Source organism: Sturnira hondurensis, unplaced genomic scaffold (assembly GCF_014824575.4).
Source record: "Sturnira hondurensis isolate 20B ecotype Veracruz unplaced genomic scaffold, ASM1482457v3 Scaffold0007797, whole genome shotgun sequence".
NCBI lineage: Eukaryota > Metazoa > Chordata > Mammalia > Chiroptera > Phyllostomidae > Sturnira > Sturnira hondurensis.
Genome location: NW_028080428.1, coordinates 2042370 through 2062860, shown reverse-complemented (window position 1 = coordinate 2062860; position 20491 = coordinate 2042370). Strand labels below are relative to the sequence as shown.

At 59.3% G+C, this 20491-nt stretch overlaps 2 protein-coding genes across 4 annotated transcripts in view; one reads left to right on the top strand and one right to left on the bottom strand.

Moving 5' to 3' along the window:
• Window positions 1–40: 40 nt before the first annotated feature.
• Window positions 41–1603, bottom strand: ZNRD2 (zinc ribbon domain containing 2). Its single transcript, XM_037053197.1, has 4 exons — window positions 1505–1603; window positions 1028–1179; window positions 827–911; window positions 41–429 (listed from the first exon to the last, which is right to left on the bottom strand). The coding sequence occupies exons 1-4, from the start codon at window positions 1521–1523 to the stop codon at window positions 86–88; spliced, it is 600 nt and encodes a 199-aa protein (XP_036909092.1). The 5' UTR covers window positions 1524–1603; the 3' UTR covers window positions 41–85.
• An 8740-nt stretch (window positions 1604–10343) lies between these two features.
• Window positions 10344–20491, top strand: part of LTBP3 (latent transforming growth factor beta binding protein 3) — a 17919-nt gene continuing 7771 nt past the window's right edge. The window contains exons 1-17 of one of the 3 annotated variants that reach the window (XM_037053194.1): window positions 10344–11087; window positions 12513–12590; window positions 14000–14320; window positions 14465–14667; window positions 14831–14936; window positions 15123–15212; window positions 15386–15508; window positions 15950–16105; window positions 16195–16380; window positions 16910–16926; window positions 17013–17085; window positions 17261–17347; window positions 19058–19183; window positions 19267–19398; window positions 19530–19658; window positions 19896–20018; window positions 20238–20360. In XM_037053194.1, coding sequence (XP_036909089.1) covers window positions 10754–11087; window positions 12513–12590; window positions 14000–14320; window positions 14465–14667; window positions 14831–14936; window positions 15123–15212; window positions 15386–15508; window positions 15950–16105; window positions 16195–16380; window positions 16910–16926; window positions 17013–17085; window positions 17261–17347; window positions 19058–19183; window positions 19267–19398; window positions 19530–19658; window positions 19896–20018; window positions 20238–20360 — 2407 coding nt within the window. In that variant the 5' untranslated portion in view covers window positions 10344–10753. Of the gene's footprint in view, window positions 11088–12512; window positions 12591–13999; window positions 14321–14464; window positions 14668–14830; window positions 14937–15122; window positions 15213–15385; window positions 15509–15946; window positions 16106–16194; window positions 16381–16909; window positions 16927–17012; window positions 17086–17260; window positions 17348–19057; window positions 19184–19266; window positions 19399–19529; window positions 19659–19895; window positions 20019–20237; window positions 20361–20491 lie in introns of all 3 variants that reach the window. The other 2 variants (XM_037053193.1, XM_037053195.1) reach the window with 2 other exon arrangements.

Sequence of the window (20491 nt, the reverse complement as noted above, 5' to 3'; positions counted from 1 at the left end):
TCGGAACCATGAAAAGAACAAACCACACAAGAGGAACGGCTGTTTTTCTAGAGGGTTTTTCTGGGGGGTTGGCAGGGAGGGGCTCTTAGCGTTGCAGCTGCTGCAGGCTGTGCAGGGCCTCAGCACAAGCCCGGATGAGGCTACAGAGCTGGATGCTAGTCTCCAGGGAGGCACTAGAGCCCAGTTCGGCTGAGGCCCAGGTCAGCTTCTGCAGGAGGGCCTCCTGTGTGCTGGCCACGACAGCTGCATTTGGAGGCACAGCAGGAGGGGCCGACCCCTGGGCTGCCTTCAGCCCTGCCGCAGCTCCCTCACAGTGCTCTGGACGGGGTACTGGGGGCTGAGGGGTGGGCCGAGAGCCTGCAGGGAGCTCCAAGGAAGAGGCGAGTTGGTGCTCCCGAGCTTGGGAGAGGGCAGCCTGGGCATTCAGAGCTAAAAGAGGAGAAATCATGTGGAATGGTCAGGATGCCTGAGCCCTTCCTCAGCCCTGAGCCACCTCCTTACTCTCTATTGCTCTGCTCTTTCTGTGCTCCTCATGTTTTCCCTGCCACTCTCTAAGGCAACTCATTGCTTCTTCTTTGAATCAGATTTACTTCTGTCCTCAATTCATCTCTTCCATCAGGACTATGCCTGACTGAGCTGGGGATCTCCCTGGTGTCCAGCACACAGGAGGCGCTCACTGCTCTTGCTGAATGCACGTTCCTCTATGGAGCTACAAGGAGAAAGCACCTTACCTCCAACCCACTCAAGGATGCCACTGTCACCTCCCAGGCCTACTGTTCCCAGGGCTGTCACCACATCTCTCCACCAAGTAAACGCAGCCCCTCACCCGGATTATCTTTATCCACGTCTGAGTCGAGCTCCTGACAGGCCACGCAGTACACCTGCCGCTGCTTATTTTGGAGGAGAATCGTCTAGGGGCCAGAAAGCACAAGGGGCTGGGGTGAGACGCTGGGCTGTGAGGTCCAGAAAGGGGCTGGGGAGGCGACATGCAGCCTGGTATGTGGCCCCACCCCGAGTCTCTCCTCACCCCACAGTCCGCGCATGTCTCGCCCAGCATGCGGTAACCACGCAGCAGGTAGTCGCCCATGAGCGCGGAGATGCGATCCTGCCGCTCGCGTCGCGCTTGCAGAACCTTGGTTTCCGCTTCGGTCGGAGGCTCCCAGGGAAAATCGTCGACTTCTGGGGAAAGAAAGGCACAAGAAATTCTGGTTTCTTTGCAAGAGATTTTATTTATTTTCAGAGAGAGGGAAAAGGAAGGAGTAAGAAAGGGAGAGATACATCCATGTGAGAGAGAAACATCAGCTGGCTGACTCTCGCTTGTCCCCAACCAGGGACCTGGCCTGCAACCCAGGCATGTGCCCTGACTGGGAATGGAACCAGCGACCTTCCGGTTCACAGGGCGGCGCTCAATCCACTGAGCCACGCCAGCTGGGGCTCGATCAGGCTCGAAGCAGGCTACCTCCCGCACCCCGCAACCGCAGACCCCCGCAGCTCAGGTCCTCACCAGCGCCATTCAGAGCCATGTTGCCGTTGTCGCCGCTCGGCTCAACGGAAGTGACATACAGACAGAGCGCCTTTCTCCGGCTCCTCCTCCTCCACGTTGGGCAAAGAACGAGGGCGGAAATGACGCACAGAGCGCCCCTCGGAGGTCGCAGTGCCCGGAGTGGGGCGTGTCTGCTGCCCGCTTGGTCCTGCGCAGTTCGCGCCGCCCGGCGGGAACTCAGCCTCGGGAGCCACTTCTCCGCGGGAACTCCTCTCAGATCACGGGATCCCGAGGTGACTGCGCAGTCGCTCTTTCTGTCCGCCGCGGATGGAGGAAGCCATTCCTCTTGGCTCGAGGAATCCCCGCTGGCCTCCGCCTGTCCTGGGCTTTCCGCGCGGGCCGGACCATTGACAGGCGGGGCACTGGCGTCATCACAGTAACACCTTTGCTAATAACAAACGGCCTCTGAATCGCGCGTGGAGCCTTTTCAAGCCTCAGTACTTCTCACTTCAACCTGCAAGGCAGGTCAGGCAGAGAACATTCTGGCTTTCTGTACCTTTCAGCCTATTTGTATGTTTCCTGTCCCGGTCTCTCCATCTCCTACCTACCCTAAGGCCTAGGACTGATATAAAGTCAGCTCTCAACTTTTCTCAAGTACAGCCCGTTTTTCAGGGAGCAGCCACAGCGGAGTAATGCGTGCTGGAGAGTGGGTGGCAGTGAAGGGCTTATTACATAAGCCGGCGACTGTTTCGCTGTCCTTGGGTGAGATGCTATTAAAATTACTAGTGCTGCCCCGGCTGGTGTGGTTCAGTGGATTGAGCACAGGGTTGTGAAGCAAAGGGTCGCCAGTTCGATTCCCAGTCAGGGCGCGTGCCTGGGTTGCAGGCCAGGTCCCCAGTAAGGGATACATGAAAGACAACCTTCCCCTCTCTCTAAAAATAAATAAATAAAATATTTTTAAAAAAATTACCAATGCTCCCTAACATTGGTCTTGATGATTTTTTCCTCTTCTGTGTTTTTTCTTTATTAAGATTTTATTTATTTATTTTCAGAGAGGAGAAGCGGGAGCGAGAGGGAAACATCAATGTATGGTTGCCTCTTGAGCACCCCCTACTGGGGACCTGGCCTGCAACCCAGGCACCGTCCCTGCCTGGGAATTCAACCAGTGATCCTTTGGTTCACAGGCTGGCACTCAGTCCACTGATCCACACCAGGCAGGGCTCCTTTTCTGTGTTCCTTCCCAGACACATCCTCTCCCTTTTTGGAGGTTTGGAGAAGCCAGATGGGGCAGGCAGCAGTCTCCGGTTGTGCATCCTCCCCTGCCCCAAGGCTGCACGCCAAGGTTCAGACCCCCATCATCTCATCAGCAACCTCCTCCTTCAGTTAGACGGCACGTGCATCAGCGAGATTACCTGAAGACTGAGCACCCTCCTCCCAGTCCCGTTTCCCTCCTGCATAGAGAGTCTTTGGAACTGCCATTTTCAGGCCCTTGCTGCCTCTTGCTCTCCTGGAGAGCCCTGTGCTCCTTTCACTCTCGCCACCTACCCGCAGGCTCTTGGGCAGCAGCATAGCTGACCCAGGGCCTGACTCCAGGTCGGTTCTGCCAAGCTGACTACAGGGACTCAAGCCTGTGTGCACAGACCTTCCCAGTCCTTACTGTCTTGGGTTCCCGGCCCCACCCTGAGCTCTTCAATCCACCCTTCGTGTCGTCCTCATGGCCAGTGTCTCTTCAATGGTCTGTTCCTCCCGGCACCAGCTAAGGCCCTTACACTCACCCTCTCATTTAATCTCTTGCATTTTCCCCTGACAATCTGGGGCAGGAACCACTGCTATCCCCATTTTACAGAGAAGGAAACAGTAATTCTTTCAAAATATAAATCAGATCATGTCACTCTTCTGCTTAAAAGCCTCTGGCATTTTCCCATCTCATTTAGATGAAAATCTGAAGTCCTCACTATGGTCTTCAGGGTCCTACAAATCTGGCCCTTGGTGCCCTCCCACTCTCCCTATATTCTTCCTCTCCCACTACTCAAGGGGACCCCCATCATGTTTCTCCACTCAGGGCTCCTGCCTGCCTCAAGTTTCACAGGAGCTTGCACAAGGCACAGGCTTGGAGTCAGGCAGGCTCAGGTTTGATTCTGACCTGCTCCTTACTGGCTGTACCACCTGGAGTCATTTACCTCACCTCTCTGGTCTTCATTCCTCATCTGCAAACCGGGACCAGTGACGCCTGTGCAGCAGGGCGGCTCCTGCTGGAAAGCAGTGTGGCTGTGGCTGCTAGTCAAGGAGTCCCAAATGTGGAATAAATAATGTCAGCCACAAGCCCACAGCCCAGTGGAGGGCTTTGGATGGCAATGTTTTCAGTTCGCTGTGGAAACCAGTCATGATGGATCAAACTACCTGGAGCACTATGCCAACACTTGGGGCCTTACCCTGACGGAAGCAACAGGAATCAGACTGTTGCTCCAGCCCTCACTGTCCAGACTGTTTCCATTGCTGCCTGGATCCATCACTGCACCTGATGTGGCGACACGTCCGCCATCACTGAGTGGGCACAGAGTACAGGACTCCGTGCCTCTGAGTCCCTCCCGGTCCTTGACAGGGGTGAACATGTAGAAGGTCCCCAAGATGCTGGTGGGAAAGCCGATTTACAGCAGCCGTGGTGGGGAGGCCAGTTGTCTGGGAAGCAGCGGGCGTGGGCTCTCTCTTCCGTTCCCTCACCAAAGAATTTAGCACACCCTCTTGTGAGCCAGCCCAGCACCAGTGGCACTGTTGACGTGGCAGTAGTTAGTCCCAATCCTGAGTGACAGTGCACACAGTGGTGGCATTTTTACATACAGTTCAATCATACTCCACCACTGCCTCATTTGGGGGTCAAGTTCAAATGGCAACAAGTGGCTTTTGCCACATAGCTACGGCTCTGAAAATCACAAGTTACGTTACTGTATTTTCACACTTACAGGCTCTGAAGAGGGGTTGACTTTCCTCTCCATTTTTACCGCAATGTGAATTAACGTGACATTTCTGTGAAACAGAAAAAGATCAGGTGACAGTGGTGAAAATAATAATGCTCAACTCTTGGTGTATGTTTTCTTTGGGCTGGGCACTCTACTAAGAGGTTTTCGTGAATTTTCTCATTGAATCCTCAGGACAGTGCTGTGAGTTAGGGCTTGTCATCACCCCCAATTTGCAGATGAGGAAGCTGAGGCTGGGGCAGGGCAAGTGATTTACCCACAGTCACCTGCCGGGACGTGGCGGGGCTGTGGCTCCACCCAGGCTGCTCACAGCTGTGGCCTAATTCTGACCAGTGGACCTTCTCTGTTTGAAAGGTGGAGAAGAGCGGTGGGGCTGGAGACCCTCTCTGATTTACCAGGACTGGAGAGAGGTTCACTTCATTTTCCAATCCCGAGTCTCAGTGCCCTTCATCACAGTGTATGGCACATCAGAGGGACTCAGTGACAGCCACTTTCCGTGAAGTGTCATTGGAGAGAGGTGCTTTAGGGAAGAATTGTCTTCTCCAGGCCCCTGAAACTTCCGACCCTCTTCTTTGTTCTTTAATCCTCACCCAAGAATATGCTTATTGATTTTAGAGAGAGAGAAAGGGAGAGAGAGGGACGGAGAGAAATATCAATCAGTTGTTTCCCATCTGCTCCCTGACCAGAGAATCAAACCCTCAACCTAGGTGTGTGCCCGGACCGGGCATTGAACCCGCAACCTTTGGGTGTCCAGAACGACGCTCCAACCAACTGAGCCAGTGGGCCAGGGCCAACCCTCATCTTTAGATCTGATGCACAGCCCCCACCCATCCACCCGCAGAGCCTAGAAGCTTCCCCAAGACATTCAGAACTCAGAGAGGAGGCACAGAGCCTGGTGACAGTCAGCCCTCTTTCACCGGCAACTCTCCTCCTACCAGCCAAGCCAGCGTGGCTCCCAGACCCGATAATAATAAAAAGAATTAATGTATACCGAGCACTTACTATGTGGCCAGAATCTGCTAAAGACTTCCTAAATGTCAGCTCATTCGATCCTCTGTTTACAAAGGAGGCAAAGGAGGCACATGGAAGCTGAAGAATTTCCCCAATTCACACAGCAGTTATTGGACACTGCCGGGCAGAAGTTCCTCCAGAAAACAAGCGCGGTGCTGCGCCACCTGCAGAAACACGGCCCCCACCATGCAGGCTGCTGCTCCCTGTCCAGCCGGTTCCGAGTGGGAGCCTGCGTAGTGGGGCCGTAGGAGCCTGGGTCTGAGTCCTGGCTCCGCAGCTGACCAGTTACATAACCTCAGCCCAGTCCCTTGCCTTCTCAGGGCCTCAGGGGCCCCTCTGCACACAGAGCCCATCCTCAACACTTAAGCAGTCTGACCATTCCCTGGGCTTGGATCCCGCAGCTCCTCCTTGTCCCGTTCCAGCAAAGCCCCTCATAGCCCTCAGGGTCCCACCGACCTATCTGCAGGACATCTGTGGGACCCTCTCATTCCTCCACCCCAGGAGAACTCTGTGCGTTTTGAGCCCCGCAGACCTGAGTTCAGCCCCGTGTCTTATCACCAGAGGACCTGAGCCTGTTACACGGTGCAGAGCCTTGGTTCCCCCCTTTGTGGGTACTGGCATGATGAAATACCGAGACAGTACAAAGCACACAGAAAATGCTGGGCGCTCCTGTGGCTGCACTCCATTCAGTCAGCAAACTTCAGCGGCCTCTGTGAGTAGCCCTGGGCTAGAACCTGGAGTTTGTGCCTTCGGGGGGCGGGGTGCAGTGAGAGGACAAGAAGTGAGCAAGCAAACTCACAAAGAAGAAAGCTTCAGGTTGTGATGAGTTGCAGCAGCAACCAAACAGGTGACGTGACCCAGAGGGCCAGGGCGGTAGTTGTGGAGAGAGACACACAGAAATGCCTCACAGGGCCAGGACGCCCCGACCCAGGCAAAGGCCAGAGCTCAGCACCTTTGAAGCACGGAGGACTTTGTAGGTGCAGGTGAGCAAAGAGAAGCCGCTGGAGGTTTTTTAAGTGTGGGAGTAGCCGTGTTAGAATCAGGTTTTTAAAAGCAACTCTGGCACCACCAGGCGGAGGAGGGCCCGCAGTAGGCAGAAACGGTGCTGGGGAGGCCTGTTAGGCAGCAGGAATGGCCTGGAGTGACCACAAAGGTCACAGTCCCCTTGCACTGTCAGGAGGACCTACATGTTGGAGGCATGGAAACGTGCCAGTGTCAGGAGATTCTAGGAAGATAGGTGACTGGGTGTGGGGACACAGGACATGAGGATAGAAAAGGTGGTCAGCCCAAAGATCCCACCAGTCCGGATGTCGCTGTCTGCCCTGCAGCAGACCCGCGCTGTGTCCTTGCCCTCCCTGCCCCAGGCCATGAGGCTCACGTGCCCACCCAGGNGGCAGCAGGAATGGCCTGGAGTGACCACAAAGGTCACAGTCCCCTTGCACTGTCAGGAGGACCTACATGTTGGAGGCATGGAAACGTGCCAGTGTCAGGAGATTCTAGGAAGATAGGTGACTGGGTGTGGGGACACAGGACATGAGGATAGAAAAGGTGGTCAGCCCAAAGATCCCACCAGTCCGGATGTCGCTGTCTGCCCTGCAGCAGACCCACGCTGTGTCCTTGCCCTCCCTGCCCCAGGTCATGAGGCTCACGTGCCCACCCAGGCTGCCCTGCCTGAAGGATGCTTTTTGGGTTCAGCCCCTGAGAGGCTCAACTGGGCAGGAAAAGACTAGGATAGCGTTTATTCCCCTAACCCCCACCCCACCCCCGCCACGGGCTGCAGGCGGGCAGGTGCTGCGGGTCTCTGTGGAGGCCACAGTTCACCCCGCCTGGGTGTCTCCACTGCAGGGGCAGGCCAGCGGGGCAGTGGCTTCCTCTCTTGGTCCCTTTAGCGGGGCTCTGCTGCCCTCTGCTGCCCTTCGTGGTCTCCTTAGCCCTTTGTAAACAGTTTCTCCATTCTAGTCCCCTCCACCACCCACTTGGGGGTGCTGTCTCCTGCCAGATCCCCCTGAGCCTAAGGAGTTTGGCAATGACCACAGGTAAGTTATTGAGCACTCACTCTGTGCCAAGCACTGGGCGGAGGGGCTTGCTTTTGCTGCTCCAAGTCACTGAGTCCCGAGTGGCCCCTGAGAAGGGCTGTCCTTTCCCCTATCCGACTGTCAGCAGCATCGGACACTCGGCCACCCCCCAGCCCCATACACACTCACTCCTCTTGGCTGTTTCTGCATCACATTCCTGGTTTCCCTCTCTCCACTCCCTCCAGCTGTTCTTCTAGTCACTTCTGACTCTGCCTCCTCTCCCAAACCTGGGAATGGTGCCCTCCTTGGTCTGCCTGGCCCTCTTCTCTCTTGAGCAAAGGCCATCTTTTCCCAAGGCCCAAAATGCCCCTGCGAGCTGAGGACCCTGAGTCTGCATCTCCAGGAATCTCCACGTGGATGACATCAGCACCTCCATCTCAGAGGGTCCCAACCACAGCCATTCACGCCGCCTGCCTCCCGGCACCCTGCACTTCACCAGTTTCTAGATCCTGCTCCCCACATACAACTCCATCGCCTCCGCACTAGGTCAATGTTCCTGGGATGACACAACAGTACCCCTCCAGCCCTGACACTGTCTCATTGCAATGACACCCAAACCCAGATTTCTCACGTGGCCTCCCACCTACCTCCCAAAGTCTCTCCCCTTCCCATTCAGTTGCCCCGAGGGCCTTCTCTCAGCTCCTAGAAGAACCGGATCTCTTCCTCATACTCCACTCTGTGGGCTCCCTGCGCACCCCTCTGTGAATTGTCTCTTCACCAGTCCCCTCAGTCCAGTGGGCCTCCTGCAGCCCTCCCTCTAGCTTCGACGTCCGGCTCTTCCTCCAGCTTAGACGTCCCTCTGGCGCAGGGGCTCCCTGGACCTCCAGGTCCCACGGCCACTCTTGTTCCCAACTCCTGGCTCTACTTTCACAGCGCTGACCTCTGTTGTGGTCACGCCGTGTGTGTGAATTGATTTGTCACATGTCTGTCTCCCCCGGGGAAGAAGCTCCAGGAGTTGGTTCTACTTCTTTCTTTCTCTTTTTAAAAGATTTTATTTATTTATTTTTAGAGAGAGGGGAAGGGAGAGAGAAAGATCCATGTGAGAGAGGAACGTGTGAGAGATAAACATCGATCAGCTGCCTCTTGCTCACCCCCCACTAGGGACCTGGCCTGAAACCCAGGCGTGTGCCCTGAGCAAGAATCCAACCCATGGGTAACCTTTCACTTTAAGGGCTGACACCCAACTCACTGAGCCACACCAGTCAAAGCTGGATCTATTTCTTAGCAAGAGCTTGACATGTGATAGTTCTCAGTTTGTTGAGTGACTGGATCCCCATTTTGCAGGCGAGTAAGCTGAGGCCGGCTGCAACTCCAGCCCTGCTCTGTTTTCTGTGCTGTGTTCCGAAGCGAGCCACTTCCTGCTCTAGGCAGGGGAGGGTCGGTTCCGATGAGTATGAGGGAAAAATGATCATCAAACCCTCAGCCACGCACCAGTATCGTTTCCTGCCTCAGCAGTGACCTGAGCACTGAGAGCAGGTGGGGCTGCCCCGCCCACTCTGCTGGATCCTAATAGCAGAGGAACCCTGGGGACAAGGGACGACCCCTGTCCCACCCCTGCGACTCCAGCCTGGGCCTGAGCAATTCAGGAAGGGGCTCCCCTAAAGGGTTCTGCTCAGTCCCCCCAAATAAATCTACCACCAAAGTAGAAACCATGAGTCCCTTGGACAAGTGTGCCTGAAGGACAAACCCCGAGCCACCCCTCCTTTAGTCGGTGTCAGGCCTGGTGCCCAGCAGGACGGGGTTTGGTGCCACCTGGACTTAGCAGTGTCCTGCTCGGGACAGACCCTGGTCACACCCACCCCCGCTGAGTTCTGTGAGTCAGAGACTGAATCCTGGGGTGTCCCCACCAGGCCTTCCCCCTTACGCCCCAGGCCCCAGGACACTGTAGTCTTGGGCGCCCCCCTTCCAGCCCAGGGAACAGACCGGGCTCCTCTCCAGCCTTGACCAAACTCGAGGCCTCTCCCCAGCCCCTGCCAACCCCTGCCCTGGGGCCCTGCTGTGCCCCTCCCCAGGCCCCTGGGCCCTGAAGCAGCACCCCCCTCCTCCCGGCTGTTAGCCTGGGAAGGGGGCCAGGCCCTGAGCTCAGACCTTGGCGATTCCAGAGTGTCTGAGGCCCAGAGCCAGCCCCGCCAGCCAGGCCAGACAAGGCGAGGGGGCGGGGTACGGTGGGCACCAGGAAGCCATTTGGGGGGGTGGTCGGTAGGGAAGCTGGGATTCCAGCTTCGTTCTTTCTGTTCCTCTTCAGGGACCTTTCACCGAACCCCTGGCCAAAGGGTGGCCCCCCCTCAGCCCCTAGCCACAGGAGAATGGACCAAGACAATTGGGAAGTGACTTTGGGGTGATAGGACCCTCGCGTGTGCAAGGGAGGCTGCGAAAAGGCTGAGGCCTGGGTTCCAATCCCACCTGGCCTCTCCTCCCTCCCGCGACCTAGGCAAGACCGCTCCTCTGCTCCCGGCCTCGGTTTCCCGCTTTGATGGGGCTGGCAGAGGTCTGGGCAGGCCTCCCTGCCGCGCCCCGCCCCGCCCGGAGGAATCTGGTGGCCAGGCCAGCGGGCCCAGGTGAGAGCCTTCTGGCAACGGCCCAGGGCGAGGCGGCGGGTTCCGGTGGGGCGGGCATCTAAAGAGGGGACCGCCCCCAGCCTCCACCCGCCCGCACCCCCTTGCTCCTCCAGGCGGGAGCGGCGACGACGCTTTAAACAGGAAAAAAAAAACTGTCTCCCTGGCCGGAGGCCAGCGTCCCAGCCCCCTCGCCGCCGCCGCGCTGCAGCCAGGGAAAACAACTGCTCACTTCTCCCTGCGTCCTGCCCGCGCTCCCTGCTTCCCGACCGCCCGGGAGTCCAGCCCGGCCGGGGGAGGCGCGGAGCGGGCCGGTCGCCCGGCCTTCCTCCCCTCGCTCCTCCTCTCCGCTTCGACTTGCTGCGGCCTCCTCGCGCCCGCCTCTGTCTGGGGCCTTCGCAGGCCCCGGGTCCGGCTCGTGGCTGGGCTCCTTTCGGGCGGTGGAAGTTTCTGGGCTCCGGGTAGTCGAGCCTCCATCTCTTGGCCTCCCGTGCACCCCCGCCCGCGCCTGCCGTCCCCTCCCTGCGCGCTTCCTCTGTCCCTCGCCCTCGCTGCCCTCTCTACCCTCTCCCGTGGCTCCTGGCTCGCTGCCCGCCTGGGGCGCCGGGATCATAGCCCCCGTCCCGGCGCGCCCCCTGGGTCTTGAGGCCCCGGATGCCCGGGCCCCGAGGGGCTGCTGGCGGCCTGGCCCCTGAGATGCGCGGGGCGGGGGCGGCGGGGCTGCTGGCGCTGCTCCTGCCGCTGCTGCTGCTGCTGCTGCTGGGCCCGGGCGGCGGGGCAGAGGGGGGGCCGACGGGAGAGCGGGGCACCGGCGGGGGCGGGGCGCTGGCCCGCGAGCGCTTCAAGGTGGTCTTTGCGCCGGTGATCTGCAAGCGGACCTGTCTCAAGGGCCAGTGTCGGGACAGTTGTCAGCAGGGCTCCAACATGACGCTCATCGGAGAGAACGGCCACAGCACCGACACGCTCACGGGCTCCGGCTTCCGCGTGGGTGAGGGCCAGAGGGCACGGGCTGGGGGAGCGGGGAAGGCCGGCACCGGGACACTAACGGGGTGCAAGGCAGAGTAGGCCCTAAGACACTGGGAGCCAGGGGTGCTAAGAGCCCAGCCGCGCTCTGGGGACCTGGGGCCTCAGGGGCATCAGGGGCTTGGCAGGCTGGAGTCCTGGGGCCAGAGTTGGGAGGGCTGCGCGGCTGCTTGGACTTCCCAGCTCCGCTTAGGGCTGAGGTGTGAGTAAGGTGTGGGGTAGTGCTGGGGTCCGGGATGAGGACACTGCCCCCAGGAAGGAGCTGGGCTCTGAGACAGAGGGAGGGTCCGCGCGCAGGGTGTCTGAGGGGTGTGATCTGGGGGCAGAAGATCTCGGAGAGGGGGTTAATATTCCTTCAAGAAACAGTTGCTGGAAGAAAGGAAAAGTCTTTAAAAATGTCCAAAGTCAGGCCTGACAGGGGTAGACACCTGTGTTCTCTGGGGGAGGAGCTAGCGGCAGGGCGGGGGCCAAGGGACTTAGTTACTGGCAAGGTCTGGGAGGGGAGGGGTGTTGAGGACCAACAAGTGAGGTGCGGGTCTGGAAATCTGTGCTGGTTTGGGTCTTCAGTCCCTCTTTCCTGGCGTCCCATCTGTGCCTTTATGGAGGCCATAAGCTCACAACAGCCCTGCCTCGGAGGCCCTCAGTCTCCCTGCCAACAAGCCCTTATGACTCCCCAGTTCCGCCTGGAGCCTGTCCCTCGCCCAGCATCTCTCTTCAAAGGGCCAGGCCTGGGGCTCAGCTCTCCTCCCCCGGGGCCCTGTGGGCCAGGCAGAGGGAGGTGTCCCAGCAGTAATTACCCTCCTGGACAGGGTAATTACGCTGGGCCCAGGATGGCACCAGCAAAACAGCCCCTCTTACGCATTCCTGTACTCACAGCCCCAAGGAACCCATACGGTTTGCAGTTGAGGTACGGCGCGCACACGGGGGTGTGCACAGGCTTTGGTGTGGTGCGCGGTGATTAAGTACATGTTTCTTCATACTGTCATCTTGGATGCCTGTCTCCAGCCTCTGTGGGAGTGTTGTGTGAACCTGTGTCGGTGTCAGAATGCGTCCATGAGTGTATGTGTGAGATGAGAGTGTATGTGGGCTGGACCTCCCAGGCCCCCTGGTCATCCTGCCCAGGCTGCTGTCTCCATCCGTGCTGCCCACATCCCCCAGGCTCAGCGCCCAGGCCACAGTGGGCGGGTGTCACTGGAAGGTCACCCTCACCGCTATGGGTGACTCACTGAAAGGCAGGAAGGAGAGGATCCTGTCTCCCCTGGCCCAGGACACACCCTTTCTGCTCTGGACGTCCTGGCCCCAAGAGGCGGGGCAGGATGGGCTGAGCTGGGATGCTCTCAGCCAGGCCCTGATGGCCACGAACGTCGGCTGACCCTCTGAGGTCCTTCAGGTGTCCAGGAGAGCAGCACCCCGGCCTTCCCATCCTGGAAACTCACCCTGGAAATTAAGGGCCACATGGGGCAGGCAGGTGTGTGAGCTCACGGTCCCAAGGCTGGATGTCGGGTTGGGATAGAAGTGGGTGTGGCAGAAAGTCAAAGGTCACCCCATTCATTCCCCTGCACCTCTTCTGGAGCCCAGAGTGGAGGCAGGCCTAGCCCTGCCCTGCAAAACACCCTTTCTTGTGTGGGAGACAGACATGACTATCCTAACTGAAGTCAGTGGCAGGCAGAGTTGGAGCAGAGGGTGATAACCCAGGAGAGGGGACAGGGGTGATACTGGAAGGGTAAGATCTGGATATGCAGAGATGGGGTACAGGGCTTTGAAGTGGAGGGAATGGCATGAGCAACGCTCTGGAGGCAGAGGATGTGGCTGCTTTGTAGCAGGAGATGAGTCCCGGGGCATGGGGTGCACACGGAAAGTGCCGGGTGGGGCACTGCAGGAAGGTTCGCTCAGGGCCACGGAGCGCCTTGAATGTCCCCGCAAGGAAGCCAGCTGTGAGCGGGGGTGTGCCTATGCCAGGGCTTTGCTTGAGGTTTATTTGGCATTAGAGAGAGAGAGCCCAGGAGGGGTCTGGGTGGCAAGGTTCTAAGCAAGGGAGGGGCAGAGGGCCTGAGGTGGAGGGGAGGTGGACTCAGGAGGCAGGACAGAGGCCAGAGCTGGGCAGGGTGGGAGCAGGAGAGATGGAGCCTCCAGGCTGTTATGAGTGACCAGAGCAGGCAGGGATCCCTGGTGGTCAGAGGAAGTGGGGAGGCAGGATTCTGATTTCTGACAGTGCCCCTGGGTGGAGGTGCCCGAGCGGTTCCCAGGAGCTGTAGCTACAGATATGGGCATTGTTGGCAGTGGTAAGGTGTGGTCCCTGAATGGCAAGGTGAGGGATGGGGAGCCCAGAGAGGGATGAGGACTGAATGGGGGTGGGGGTGGGGGTGGCGGGGGTGGGGGAGGATTTAGAAGAGGAAGTGCCAGGTGGGGATGGCATTTAAGGAAGAGCTGGAGGAAAGCCGGGAGAGAAGGCTATACCATCCCCATCATTTGCTACTCCTTGCCAAGCACTCTCTGTGCACTAGGTGCTGTGCCAAGTGCTTGAACCGGCATCGACTCACTTAATAGACACTAGGGATGAGGACACTGAGGCACAGGGAAGGGAAGGAAGGTCTCCGGGCCACACAGTGGTCACATGATCTCTTAGCTGGGATTTAAGTCCAAGACTTAAAGCTCCAGAAGCCAACATAACATGGGTAGCAGGATGTTGGGGAACCTAGAGCACAGTTTCTGTGTTTACGAGGTGTCACAAAAGCCGGGTCTCAAGGAGGACAGAGCCAGCGGGCGACAAGGAAGTAGGAAGGAGCGGGGACGACAGGATATGGGTGAGGGAAGGGCCTGGGTGCTGGATGCTGGGGGTGGGGGTGGCCAGAGTCTTAATCCACCTCCCCTCCCCAGTGGTGTGCCCTATGCCCTGCATGAATGGCGGCCAGTGCTCTTCCCGAAACCAGTGCCTGTGTCCTCCGGACTTCACGGGTCGCTTCTGCCAGGTGCCCGCTGGAGGAGTTGGCGGGGGCGCTGGCGGTTCAGGCCCTGGAATGGGCCGGGCTGGAGCCCTATCCACAGGCGTGCTGGCTCCAGAGAGCGAGTCTATGGCCAGCAAGCACGCCATCTACGCGGTCCAGGTGATCGCTGACCCGCCCGGGCCCGGGGAGGGACCCCCTGCCCAGCATGCGGCCTTCCTGGTGCCCTTAGGGCCAGGACAGATCTCAGCAGAAGGTACTGGGCGAGACGGGCAGACCGGGGAGGCCGAGGCGGGCGAGCGCTAGGGTGGCGGGACCCAGGCGGAGGCTAGCCCCGGAGATGCTCCTCGCTGCCAGCCACCGTTCGGGGCAGCCCTGAGGCCATCGTGCTGCCCCCCAGTGCAGGCCCCGCCCCCCGTGGTAAACGTGCGCGTCCACCACCCACCCGAGGCCTCCGTCCAAGTGCACCGCATCGAAGGGCTGAACGCGGAAGGCCCAGCCCCATCCCAGCACTTGCTGCCGCACCCAAAGCCCCAGCACCCCCGGCCACCCACCCAGAAGCCCTTGGGCCGCTGCTTCCAGGACACGCTGCCCAAGCAGCTTGTGAGTGAATCCCAGTCCCCGCTGGATCAGCCCTGTGGTCTCTCAGGGTTGACTTATCCCAACTCACAGTGTCTGTGGGCTGAGGAGGGGGGCAAAGGGCTTCAGGAGTGAGGCAGGGTGGGGGCTGGGCGCCTTGTGACCAGGTCCATGCTCCTCCCACTAGTGCGGCAGCAACCCCCTGCCCGGCCTCACCAAGCAGGAGGACTGCTGCGGGAGCATCGGTACTGCCTGGGGCCAGAGCAAGTGCCACAAGTGTCCCCAGCTGCAGTGTGAGTGTCTGTGCTCAGGGACACCCTACTTTGGGGTGGACCCACCCTCACCCCTCCCAGCCTAGCAGCCTTCTTGTAACCCTGCCCACAAATTCCTCCACACCCCACTCTGTCTGCCCCCACACCCTCCCGTCCCTCCCCGCAGACCCTCAGTGCCCCCTCTGCCACACTCTACTCTGTCTGCAGACACAGGGGTGCAGAAACCAGGTCCTGTACGAGAGGTGGGCTCTGACTGCCCCCAGGGCTACAAGAGACTCAACAGCACTCACTGCCAGGGTATGCCAGCAGGGAGAGCCTGTGGGCTGGAGGGCAGGCCGGCTGTCCCTGGGGGACGTCCCGCAGTGTGCCGGAGGAGGAGAGGGGGCTGGGGCAGGACCCTGAGTTTCTTGGAGCAGCTTGCTGTCACCCTATGGCCCAGACTACAGGGACCAAACTCCCACTTACCACAGACATCAATGAGTGTGCAATGCCCGGCATGTGTCGCCATGGTGACTGTCTCAACAACCCCGGCTCCTATCGCTGCGTCTGCCCACCTGGCCATAGCTTGGGCCCCTCCCGAACACAGTGCATTGGTGAGACTGGGGGCTTGGGTTCCTGGGAGGTCAAAAGGCACGGGCTAGAGGGGTGAGGCTGCAAGCAGCAGGGTCGAGGGCAGAGTGGGGTCAAGAGTTGGAGGCAGGAGGAAGAAGGCCCAGAGCAGTGGGGTCAAGGATCGGTGGGGTCAACAGTCACCTGAGATCTGGGGGAAGAGGTCATATGCGGTCAGAGACTATATGAAGTCAGGGTCATATGAAATCATAAACTTGATGGGTAGGAGGGATAAAGTCTAGAGCAACTAGCATTGGGTTAGTGGGGGTCAGTGGTCACAGAGGTTGCAAGGGTCATATGGGGTCCAGGGCTGCATGAGATCAAGGGTTATCTGGCCAAAGAGGCAAGGTCTGGAGTGGCTGGGAAGGGGGACATAGGCAGTGTTCCGGCCCTGATGCCCACGCCCGCCGCCGCCCCCGCAGCAGACAAGCCGGAGGAGAAGAGCCTGTGTTTCCGCCTGGTGAGCTCCGAGCACCAGTGCCAGCACCCGCTGAACACTCGCCTCACCCGCCAGCTCTGCTGCTGCAGCGTCGGCAAGGCCTGGGGCACGAGGTGCCAGCGCTGCCCAGCTGACGGCACGGGTGAGCCCTGGGCACGTGGGGCCGGGGACTGGCTGGCTCGGTGCCCGTCCCAGAAACACTCACTTCTCTGCCCCTTGCTCTGGCCACAGCCGCCTTCAAGGAGATCTGTCCAGCCGGAAAGGGGTACCACATCCTCACTTCCCACCAGACGCTCACCATTCAGGGCGAAAGTGACTTTTCTCTTTTCCTCCACCCTGACGGGCCACCCAAGCCCCAGCAGCTGCCCGACAGCCCCAGCCGGGGGCCTCCACCTGCCAACACGGAGGGAGAGAGAGGTCTGGCCTGACCCTCCCCATTCTTTGACAGATGCTGACCCTAACCTCTAGCCCAACCTCTAACCCCCGTCCCTGTCCTAACCACTGACCCCTAGAGCTGACCTCTTCACCCTAACTGAGATTGGAACCCCAGGATTTAACCCTCGTGAGACAGGATCTGACCATCCATCTCCCTCCAGATCTATCTTCTGACCCCGGAACCCCTTTGATTTCCAGATCAGGGCATCTATTTGGCCCAAATGCTGGCCCTAGATCTGACCTTCCATCCTCTGACCGAGGGAGTACACCCTAGCTATAACCTCCTAAGCCTTGTTCTATAAGTCAATGAATGACCTTGATCAACCATACCTGTTCCCCAGACCCACGATGCAAACACTCCCTGACCCCAGGATCTAACCCTTGACACTTGACCCAGAGACATGATGGTTGAACTCTCAGAGACCCTAACCACAGATACCCAACTGCTGACCCCAGACTTGACTCCCTTCCCCCAGCCCGATGCTTAATGGCACATCTTCTTCCCTTTCAGGGGTGAGCACTGACTCAGTGAGTATGAGAGGCCAGGCGGGAGGGGCTGGGAGGGGCTGGGAGGCAGAGAAGCCCCAGAGGGCTCACTCTGCTCTCCCCGGCAGCCAGCGATCGAGGAGCAGCCAGCACAACAGAGCCGCCCCACCGCCACCACCTCTCCTGCGCGGCCCTACCCCGGTGAGATGGGCCCTGCAGCGGCTAGGCCTCCAGGGCTGTCACTGTTGGGGGACGTCCACCGCCTAGGCCTGGGGGGGGGGGGCGATGATGCTGGGAAGGCCATTCGAGAGCAAGGCTGCTTGCTCTCCTGCCCTCCTCGGCCCCTGATGGGTGTGGTGTGCACTGCTGCCCCTAGAGCTGATCTCCCGGCCCTCACCCTCCACCGTGCGCTGGTTCCTGCCGGACTTGCCCCCTTTAGAGATCGCCCCTACTCAGGTCACAGGTAAGAGCCGCCCACCTAGACCATGTCCTGGGTGAACCATGCCCCCTAGCTCAGTTTACCTCCTCTCCTGCCTACTTCCGATTATTCTGGAGCCATAGTACTTATCCAGGGCTTACTGTATCCCACGCCCTGGGACCCCTCCATGTACAGTAAGGGACCCCACTCTGCCCTCAAATAATATGGGTATTATGGCAATCAACCCAGTCTGAAAGCACATATTCCTTCATTCACTCATTCAACAAATATTTATTGAGCACCTACTATGTGCCAGACACTGTTTAGGTGCTAGGTGGGATACAGTAGTAAATAAAACAGACAAAACTTCCCATCCTTGCAGAATAGGCAGACAACAAATTACTGAGTAAGTTTATGAAAAAATAAATCAGAGAGGAAGAAAGGAAGTCTGGGGGTTGCGATGATATGCGGGATAGCAATGAGAGAAGGCTTTCCAAGCTGGGCTTTAAAGATTGTTAGGAATTAAAGAGGAGAAGGTTGGTGGAAAAACATTCCAAGGGAAGCTAAGTTTGGGTAAAGCAGTGGGAACATGAAACTGGTGGAGGAGGGAGAAACCACACAGGGATCAGTGTTTCTGAACCAGGGCAAGGCCGGCCCATGGAGCCTTGTTAAGAGGCTTGGGTTTTATTCCAAAGGCTGTGGGAAGTGTCTGCAGGGTTTGGGGCATCATAATTGCTAGCTGTGGCTGAGCAATCGCCCTGTGCCAGGCTCTGACTGAAGAGTTCTACATACTAAGTATCATTTAGCCTCTCATACTCTGTGAAGTGGGCACTGTGGGCCTCATTTTCACTGAGAAGATTGAGGCTCAGCAAGGTTCAGTAACTTGCCCAGGTCACACAGCTGAGCTGGATTCAAGCCCACGCCTGTGGACTCCAAAGCCACAAGGGGGCTACCAGCCTGATTGAAACCCGGAGGCTAGATTTACTCCTGGGGTGAGAGCTTGAGTGGAAGATGCTCACACAGGCTGGGACAACCCAGTGACCGGCCAGGGAGCTGTGGGAATGTGGAGGAAGAGGCACCTGGGGAGGCTTCTCAGAAGAAGGGTGTTAGGAATGCCAAGAGAGGCACTCCAGGCAAAGAGAACAGCCTGCAGAAGCCCACTGGCCGGGTGTGCCTGGGGTGGGGCAGAGCTCAGCATGAGCTGCATGGCGCTGGGGTGGAGGATGCAGGCAGAGGGACCTGAAGGAGGGAGAGGTAGGAGGCAGGAAGGCCGGGGACTGATGACAAAGAGGGTGAGAGGTTCCTGATCTGACTGACCACTTAGACCCAACCATGGGGCAAGTGAGGACTCCCAGGAAGCCAGCTCCTGCCTGCTTTGTGTGTATGTGATGGGGGGGGGGGCGGGGGAACCAATCATTAAGTGGGGGGTTGAGGGTCACTGGGCCAGAGGATATCGGTGTGACTGAGGCTGCAGGGTTTTAAATATTGAGGTGGGTGGGGCCAGGGTAAAGGTCCTGGAGTTGAGGAAATAGGGATGTGGGAGACCTGGGGTCATGGTTTAGGGTTATCTGCGAGGGAAGTGTAAAAAGTGCCAGGACTGGACTGTGGGTGTACAGGGACCTGAGGTCACGGCGTGCCCAGGCTCTGGTATCAGAATCCTCGGGATGGGGTGTCAAGGTCCGCAAGGGGGCGTGGCAGAAAGCAAGCGCTCCCCTCTCGACCTTCTGACCTGCCCCCACCCTCCCCGCCCGGCAGAGACGGACGAGTGCCGACTGAACCAGAACATCTGCGGCCACGGAGAGTGCGTCCAGGGCCCCTCCGGCTACTCCTGCCATTGCAACCCGGGCTACCGGTCACACCCGCAGCACCACTACTGCGTGGGTGAGTAGGGCGGGTGGGTGGCCGGAGACGGCTCTGGTTCCCATCACCCCTTTGATGACTTTCTGCCCGCGCGTCCTTCTCAGACGTGAACGAGTGCGAGGCGGAGCCCTGCGGCAACGGCAGGGGCATCTGCATGAACACCGGTGGCTCCTACAACTGCCACTGCAACCGCGGCTACCGCCTGCACGTGGGCGCCGGGGGGCGCTCGTGCGTGGGTGAGCAAGGCCGGGGCGGGAGAGGTGCCGGGGCTGAGTGCGCGGTTGGCGGGGTGGCTCTCCTCCAGACCACCGTGGAATCCCCGTCGCCTCCCCTTGCACTCCGCCCGCGCCCCCTTCCATCCGCTCAGATCTGAACGAGTGCGCCAAGCCCCACCTGTGCGGCGACGGTGGCTTCTGCATCAACTTCCCCGGTCACTACAAGTGCAACTGCTATCCTGGCTACCGACTCAAAGCCTCCCGACCGCCCGTGTGCGAAGGTGAGGGAGGCGCCGTCCAGACCGACCGGGGTCCGCACTCAGCTGCGCCTCTACCTGGGGTGGGGCGGGGGACAGGACTGCCTCAGCCTAGCTTAGGGCTTCTCAGAGGTTGGGGTTCGGGACCCCCGAGGGGCCAAATCGCCTTGTTTATGTGTGATGGAGGGAGGCCCCGCCGAGGGCCCTGAGCGCCGGGCCAGCCACGTTGTTCCCAAACGGGTCTTTCTCCCTTCCCCGCAGACATCGACGAGTGCCGCGATCCTAGCTCCTGTCCGGATGGCAAATGCGAGAACAAACCCGGGAGCTTCAAGTGCATCCCCTGTCAGCCCGGCTACCGCAGCCAGGGGGGCGGGGCCTGTCGCGGTGAGGGCGGGGCCTGGGTCGTGGATAGGGTAGAGGGCGGGACTCCGAAGGCAAATTGGAGGGACGGGTTTCGGAATTGCCTGCCAGAGGGGGCCAGGTCGGCTCCGAGTAGGGGGGTGGCGGGGCTAGTGGCGGCGAGAGTCTCCTCGAGGGCGGGACCCTCACGCCCGCAGAGTGACAGGGCAGTGGGGTAGAGTCCGAGACAAGTCTTCGCTGCAGACGTGAACGAATGCGCCGAGGGCAACCCCTGCTCACACGGCTGGTGTGAGAACCTCCCAGGCTCTTTCCGCTGCACGTGCTCCCAGGGCTACGCGCCTGCCCCCGACGGCCGCAGTTGCCTGGGTGAGAGCTACAGCGCCCCCCCCAACACCTCCCGCCACCCATTCGCGCCCAAGCCGCACCTGGTCTCTCGGTTCTGTGGGCAGGAAGTAGCCAGCTAACTTACAGTCCCGTTCACTGACCTGTCCACTCAT

Coding starts and splice junctions, on each gene's coding strand:
- ZNRD2 (XM_037053197.1), bottom strand. Junction 912..1,027: donor AGACATGCGCGGACTGTGGG/GTGAGGAGAGAC, acceptor TCTGGCCCCTAG/ACGATTCTCCTCCAAAATAA. Junction 430..826: donor CGTGGATAAAGATAATCCGG/GTGAGGGGCTGC, acceptor CTCCTCTTTTAG/CTCTGAATGCCCAGGCTGCC.